Source organism: Archocentrus centrarchus, unplaced genomic scaffold, assembly GCF_007364275.1.
Source record: "Archocentrus centrarchus isolate MPI-CPG fArcCen1 unplaced genomic scaffold, fArcCen1 scaffold_26_ctg1, whole genome shotgun sequence".
In the NCBI taxonomy this organism is placed as follows: domain Eukaryota; kingdom Metazoa; phylum Chordata; class Actinopteri; order Cichliformes; family Cichlidae; genus Archocentrus; species Archocentrus centrarchus.
The window spans coordinates 3,260,859-3,268,863 of NW_022060256.1; the positions used below are offsets into that span (position 1 = coordinate 3,260,859).

The following is an 8,005-nucleotide window of genomic DNA, read 5'->3' on the forward strand; positions in this document are numbered from 1 at the left end:
AATAATAATAATAATAATAATAATAATAATAATAATAATAATAATAATAATAATATCCAGTGTTCATTCTAATTTCTGAGGGGAAATATTAATGCACAATAAATATTTTTAATCAGATATATTAAATGTAACAATGTGTTGTTTGCACAGTGTATTAATTTTTTTTTTACTAACACTAAGTTTTGGTAATAAATGAAATTAATTTTTTTATCCTAAAAAATGTAAATGAGGTAAAAAAAAATCTTTGTGTTTTGACCACGTTGTGTATCACTAAAACATAATTAATGTCTTATTTTATAAATGCTAAACACAGAGTATGTAATAATATAATATATATTTGAGTTACAGTTTAAAAAAACTCCATGAAGGCCACAGTTGAAAATAAAGCTATTTTATTGTCAATGCATTCAACGTGATTAGATAAACTATCAAGTAGTAAATTTCCGCCAAAGGAAGAAACACTGAAACTATTCCCCACTGACACAAAATATTACACTTTGTATTTCAAATAAAACAAATTATTTACAGTGTAATGAATAGACTGCATCTTAAATCAATATCATTTAATATTACATGCACTCTGAAATATAGTCTGACATAATATCCCCAATGTGTGTCCATATTCATTGTAGACATGAAAAAACTTGTTGCGTTGTAAACCATGATGTATGACTACATTTTTTATTTTTCTCTATATTTGCATTTATATGATATAAAATACAACTTACTGTACAATTACACATATTTAAATCTTCCCTTATTCTCAAACTTTAAGTGCTTCATAAATATATTCATTTTTGAAGTCAAAACGCATTTGCATACATCCAAAACATGATATTTTGTACAGGGGAGCAAAAGCAAAGAGACAGAAAAGGAATTCAAAGATCAGAGTCCAAAGTGAAAGTAAGTGCAAGGGGTGTTCTCATGTTCCAGTTGGAGTGCTTAAATCCAGGCAGGTTCACAATCCTTCCATGTTAAACAAAAGTCTCTTCCTTGTTAGTCTTAAAAAGTCAGTTATGGGAGGTCATGTGACGTGACAAGTGATGCCGTTCCCGGAAGGACTCGTTGCATATGGGGCACTTGAGCTTCTCCTCGCGCCGCCGCTTGACCAGAGGCTCCATGGAGTACTCCTTTTTATGGTGGGATCGCATGTGGTAAACCAGGTCTGAGGTCATGCGGAAGGAGGCGTTGCACTTGGCACACCAGTTCTGAGCGGGCAGACACAGGGAGGTGAACGAGGGAGGCAGCAGGGTGAGAGCCGAGGGCATCTGAAGCTGGATAGGTCCGGAGTTCTTGGGCCAGAAGGCGGTGGCGTAGACGAAGGGGTTCTGCTTGGCCATGCCGCCTGGCACGGGGCAGTTGGTGCCCAGTTCTGCACCCTGCAGCTTGGCAGCGAGGTGGTCAGCCTGGTAGAGTCTATTGGAGGACATGGTGTCGCCCACCGCTGGGTGGCAGTCCAGCAGCTTGGGTGGCATCACCAGCGGTGAGATCTGGGAAAAGGAGCGAGATGGCTGACTGAAGGCACTCTTCCTCTCCCCGCCCCCACCTCCCTGCTGGCCGACGGAGGTGAATGCACTGCCCATGGGCGAGCTTTGGGGTGGCTGGGTTTCTGACAGCACAGACCTGATGTTAAGATGCTTCTCTGAAGGGTTGCTGCTGGGACGACCTCCATCTTTGTTTTCAGAGTTGGAGCTCTGCAGGTTTTTGCTGCTGCTGTGCTGTTTGGAGTTCTGGGCTGTCTTAACCTCAGTAAAGGCGCTGCGCTTTGCCTCACCCAGCTCTGTGGAGCCTGGTGGGGAGAAGGACCGGTGGTTTTCCTCAAGACCATACACTCCTCTGTAATTCTGCACAGATGCTGCTAGCTCCTCTTTAGACTTGGACTGCCCGAGGCTGGGTCCTCTGCACTCTCTGTCCTCTATTTCCGAGAACTTCCTCTTGCCTGAGCTCTCGCTGCAGATTTCGGCCTCCTTGTCACTTGGCGGGCTGGTCCGATTGTTCTCTAGATCCCTGGCCAGGTTATGAAAGTCTGTGGAGGGTTTATTGCTGTCCTGAGGACTGCTGAATCCTTCAGAGCGCACCACCTTTGGGTTGGTCCTGGTCGGGGTTGAGTTTGATCGCTCTGTGCCGCTGTCTTTGCTGGGCTCCTCGTCGGCTGCGGCAATGCTCTGCAGTCTCTTGGTGCAGCGGAACCGGAGATGGGCTAAGAAAGGGAACTCAAACTGGAACCGCTGGCTGCAGTCCGGACAGGAGTGGTGGGATGAACCTAACAAGAAGACAAAAGGAACCCGACAAAATTAAAAAATGCAATAGTACTGAAAGAATATAACCTTTGTACTGTGTTAGAGCAAATGTGACTTTGTACAGCCTACATGAGATGAAAGCAAGGTGAAAACTAAAATAAAGACTGCAAAGAATATAATCAATAATATGATTAATGTGATGTTTAAACAGGGAACAAACATGAGCTAAAACTCAGTTTACTGCCCTCTCACCTTTGCTTTTGGCAGGCACTCTGCTGGAACTGAGCAGCAGCAGGTCAATGAGATCTTTGCCGTACCAGACCAGCAGCTCCTCGTCCTTCTCGATGCGGCGGAGCGAGCGGTAGAAGAGCTGGCCGTTCTTCACGTAGGCCTCCAGGTTCTGCTCCTCTTTGTCCCGGGCGGACTGGACCAGCCGCAGCCACATCAAGCCCTCTGAGGTGCTGTTGGCCGCTGAAGTGTCCACCTGTCCAACGCACACAAGCACATGCACGGTTAGAACTTCACGGCTTCAGCTGCATTTTTTTTCAGTTGTAAAAAAGAAGACGGAATTGCTCCCAAATCTCTGCAGAAACACGGAGCTACAGCATGTATTATTACAGTCAACGTTTTAAAAACCAGCATTCTCACACCAAAAGAACAAGCTCTTCTTCCAGTAGAAATTAAGTAGATTATAATGATATAAAAATGACATTGTGGTTTTACTGACTATGGATGACAATCGTGTTCTGTTTAGGTTTTTGGTTTCATCTCTGATGATATATTTATTTATTGCACACCAGGAAAATGTGCAAACGCACATAAATGAAATAAATTGGCCTTTCAGGCCTGTTCAGGTGCTACTAACGTCTGAAAATTAAATTCAGCATTAACTGCTAAAAATTAGGTCATTAAAACATGAACAAAAGGCGTGTCACAATCAAATTCTTTGACATTTGTAATGCAAATAAAGCCGCACTCACCCTGAAGATGTAAGGCGCTGTGCGTTTGTCGGTGGACTTCAGGGCTATGAAGGCGATGCTGTCATACAGAGACGTGTGGCTCAACACGCAAGGCCCGAAAATGGCGTTTTCCGGGATGTCACACGTCGTGTAGACGCTCGTAAAAATGTCCGTGAGACACTGCTGCACCGCTTTGGCGTCCCCATCCCACACCAACTTCTGAGAGCTGGACTCCTCCATTTCACGCTGCGGAGACACGGACACGAGAGAGAAACACGCGTCAGAACAGGCCTGAAAATGTGTGACTAAAATCATTCAGCTTTTACTTTTTATGCCAAAATGCGTTATTGCCTTAGAATATTTTTATCAAGCAAAAACAAGTGAGCCGTGGAGCCTAACCTTTGGTGGGTCAGTGGATTAAAGCGTCGCTGTGGCAGCTGATAGGAAATAAATCTCTTCATAGACAGACCGGCGGAAGCAGCTGGCCTCTTTTTATTTTTTCTAATTTATTCAAACCACGTAATAAGTTCATGACGGCACCTTCAGCATATTGATGACGTGGTTTCCCAATTCCGTCAATTATACAATAACCAAAAAATAAAACAATCAGACGAGTGGTTATTATTATTATTATTATTATAAATAAATGATAAATAATCTATATTTGTATTTTTAATAGTTGACTGGATTAGAATAATCTAGAATGGTTTCTACTGTTAGTATACACTCTGTTATTACAAACAGGCTATTTAATATTTGGATAAATGTTATAATTATTATAATTGATAATCTTAATATTTGAAGGCCTCCCCTTCACGCACTTCGTGTTCAGCTGGAAACGCGATGGATGAGAAATGAAAATTTTTGTTGTAAATTTTCAGTCTATTTTTACTTTGGTTACGTGTTCCTGAGTGACGTCCTTATTTCCCAATGACCTCATTGCGCTTTGTAGTTTTGTGATCATTGACTGATCTATAAATATTAGCTTCATCCTGAAATATTATTGATGCTTTGTTGGCTTTCCCGTTTCACTCACTGGAGGAGGTGAAATCATTAAAGCTGCACCCTCAGTAGGAGCTGCGGAGGTCCGCGCGCGTCCATGGAGAGAGCATGTCCAATGGGTTTCAAGTGGACTGTCAAAGTCAGTGATTTCGTGTCAGCCAACCTTTCTCTGCTTTCTACAAGCGGCAGCGTATGTCGCCTCATTACCATAATCCGCCACTTTCCCCTCTGAGACTGTAATTAAAGCAGCACGACCGGTTAATTATTTCTTTTCTCCTTTTCTAACCTGTGAATGTGCGCGTTTAGACGGCTGCGGCTCTTCCCTCCTCTCCTCCCTCTTCCTCTGGCGTTTAAATACAGCAGAATGTGCGCGCGGAAGCCTGCACCTGATGCACATTTGTTCGGCCGTAAATTAGGCACAAATGACGGCCAAAAAAAAAAAAAAAAAGAGTAAAAATAATATTAATGACTTCCAGTCTCCGCTTAAATTCAGACAAACTTTTTCCGTAAAAATTATATTTTCTGTAATGTTTGCTGATTTCTGTTTGGATTCTTTGAACTATTACAAAATAATAATACAAATTCTTTATTGTTGCGCTTTGGGCCTATAACAGAATATAGTTTTTTAATAATAATAATAATAATAATAATAATAATAATAATCTATGAAGCGCGGTGGTGGCTCAGGCAAATAAAAACTTAAAGTATAATAAAATCAGCACACAGCTGGAATTAAAGTTCCTTCTCCGCAGAGGCGGAAACAAACGTCGCTTTTGCGCGTTTATGTGATCAGAAATAATTTGGCTGATATGGACAAACAGATGAACAGATGTGTGTTCATCGGCAGTTTTGCGGCTGCAGAGACAGAAACGCCGAGGCTCTCCTTTGGTTCGGCTTCTACTCTCTGTTTTTTTAATTGATAAAAGAGTAGAAATTTGATTAAATACAAAGAATCGCTGCCACGAAACTACTGGCTGAGAGGATTTCACAAAGGAAGCTTCTCTGAACATTTAGCGCACGGAGCCGTCGCAGAGCTTCGGCTCGGTTCTAATCAGAAGCCCTTCATGTTCACAAGAACCGAAAGAGTCGCTCCGGGGAGGAGAGAGCCTCACAAATGATCCGCTGACGGATACGAGTCAAGGCCGGGCTCAAATAAATAAAAAGAGATAACGAGCACATCCAAACTGGAGGAAAGCAGCCACCCTCTCATTCCAAACCCGTTGCGGGGGTGAGCTGAAATGGGGGGTGCTGCTAAAGCCGCGCCAGGCGCAAAAGTGTCCTAAATCAGCGCTGAGACTGACCTGCGACAGCACTGAAACATCTGCGGCTTTTTTTTTCTGTCTTTCATTCTGCACCGCTTTGCAGGACCCCCCCCCCCCCCCCCCCCCAAAAAAAAAAGCATCCCTTTCCTCCTGTAAACTCTCCAAGCACACACACCTTTCATGTCACAGACCTACCTTTCCGTCGATGAGGAGGGAACAATAATCCACAAACGACTTGAGAGCGATGCTGCGAATCAATCCGGAAAAAAGCCCCGAAAACACGCGAGGGGATGCGGTGACGGTGATGGAGGTGATGATGGAGATGGTGATGCTCCCGGGCTGCTCCGTAGTATCAGTACATTTCCTCCCCAGTGTGGTGGAAGTGGCAGTGCTGCTGCTGCCGCTGCGGATGCTCGCCGACACTGGCAGTGAGGAGCGGGTAGAGAGAGCCGGACGGATGCGCGGAGACAGAGAGTGAAAGAGAGAGAGGCGTGCAGATGGGGCCCGGTGCTCTGGCTGACTGGCACACCGACACACACTTTTTGTTTGCGGCACATAATCTACCCAATGAGGCGTGTCACTCTCCGTCTCCTCCCTTTAACTCTTCACTGGCCGACTGTCATTTCGTGCGATTTATGGATGTGCAGCGGGATAAAGACCCCCCCCCCCCCCCATCCGCCCCCCATTATTATTGTAATTCAGATCACAATAGTTGGTGGTTGTATGAGTCGGAACAAAGTGACATTTAAGTATTTTTGGAAACAATCAAACTGCAGCTTCAACTTGATGAGAGATTTATTAATGTTCTTCAATCATTTAAATCATATTATTATTATTATTATTATTATTATTATTATTATTATTATTATTATTATTATTGTAAGTAGATCTAATAAAGCATCACTTCAAGCCCTCCAGATTTGGCTCCCAGCCTTCTTTATGCACAGTGGCGCTCCTCAGGATGACAATGAAACGAACTTTCTCTGTGCTTTTAACACGCAGCTCTTTTCACTTGGTGCACTTGGACACGCTGAGCGGGCCCCACCGGGGGCACCGTGCGCTCCCGCTGCCTCCCGCCGCGCCAGGCGGCTCTCCATGCGGTCAGAGCGGCTGGGCATCCCGGGGAGTCTCTCAGAGCGGATCTCTGGCGCTGCTGTCAGTGCTGCTGATGCTGTCTGTACTGTGTCCGGGCTCATTTAGGGGGCGCCAGTGTATAATTTGCATTGAGTGAAGGCTCGATATTGTGATGGAAATGAAAGCAGCAGGTCAGGTGCAGCTCAGCAGTGATGACTTTTTAATATTTGTTTTGTTTGCTTGGTTTTTATTTATTCATTTTAACAGTGATTGCTTTGATCTTTGCAAAGTTTACATTTCTGCAAATGCAGCCAAACTGAAGTCCTGCTCGAGCTGCTTGTTTGATCTCGTTTGTTCTGCTGTGAATTCATTTATAACTTACATGTGATTTTAAGACTGAAAGATAAAAGGCCCAAATTCTCCCAGCTGAGGTCATAAAGTCAAATAAGAAAAATCTTTTTGGTAATTTAATGTAACCAATAATTACCCGATTTTATAAAAATTATGAATCCATGATTAATGTTCTCTACACCCAATCCCAAACTATTTAATATTTACAAGCATCCTGTGAGATCTCTGACCCGTTATCCCTGTTTGGAGACAAGCAGAAGTTAAAATTTAAATACTTTTAAAATTATTATTATTATTATTATTATTATTATTATTATTATTATTATTATTATTGTGTGTCAGTTTGGATGTTTATTTCTGGTATAATGGAATAGTTTCCACAGACAGCCTCACATGTCCTGATGACAGGGTTCACTGTGCTGTATTAGTGCAGATGTTGTGGTTTATATTCTGCTTTCATAACTGAAACGCCACTAAACCCGAAACAGAACCAAAGATTTCTGCGTCTGTCAGTTATCATGTGAATGAACTGGGTGTCTCATGTATCTGATTTTGCTTAATCAAGTAGTAAAAAGTTTTCCTCGAGCTGTAGCACAAAAGTGTCCACACATCCTTTGGGCTTTGTTTTTCAAGTGATATTTTGCTCAGTGTTAATAGTTTCATAAGTAATTCTGACATATTAGAAAACAGAGACAGCACTTAAGTAGCAGCTGATCTTCCTGCTCTGGTTGTAGAGGAGGTAAAGCTGTAAGTCAGCAGAGGAGAACGTCAGACACAAGCATGTGAACACTTTTAAAATCTAATGCAGCTAAAATAGAACATTTGAAAATAACCTTCCTTCATCATTTTCAGTTACAGAATTTTTTTACAGATGGTACGGGACTGCAGTGTGTGCTGTGGATAAATATGAGTACAGATCAGTTGGAGCATCCTGTCGTGGCGTGAGTGATCAGTCGTGCACCCAAAATTTTGGGAGGGGAATAAATGCACACACAATACAAACCCCTGAAGGATGAAACACAGTTGTCACAGTTTGCTGATTCTGCCAGGATTTGGCCCGACATCGAGTGCTGATGAAAAATCCAACACACTGAACTTATTCCCTATTTTTCATCGA

The 8,005-nt window shown here is 42.9% G+C and overlaps 1 protein-coding gene across 1 annotated transcript; it reads right to left on the reverse strand.

Moving 5' to 3' along the window:
• Positions 1–375: 375 nt before the first annotated feature.
• On the reverse strand, positions 376–5,938 carry prdm8b (PR domain containing 8b). The gene is made up of 4 exons (XM_030723403.1): positions 5,659–5,938; positions 3,221–3,445; positions 2,493–2,724; positions 376–2,263 (listed from the first exon to the last, which is right to left on the reverse strand). The coding sequence occupies exons 2-4, from the start codon at positions 3,437–3,439 to the stop codon at positions 1,011–1,013; spliced, it is 1,704 nt and encodes a 567-aa protein (XP_030579263.1). The 5' UTR covers positions 3,440–3,445; positions 5,659–5,938; the 3' UTR covers positions 376–1,010.
• Positions 5,939–8,005: the final 2,067 nt, after the last annotated feature.

Bases quoted from the DNA above. Each gene is read 5' to 3' on its own strand.
- prdm8b (XM_030723403.1), bottom strand. From the start codon at position 3,439: ATGGAGGAGTCCAGCTCTCAGAAGTTGGTGTGGGATGGGGACGCCAAA. The intron at 2,725-3,220 runs GTGAGTGCGGCT...TGCGTTGGACAG, and splicing joins CAGCGCCTTACATCTTCAGG to GTGGACACTTCAGCGGCCAA. The intron at 2,264-2,492 runs GTGAGAGGGCAG...TCTTCTTGTTAG, and splicing joins AGTGCCTGCCAAAAGCAAAG to GTTCATCCCACCACTCCTGT.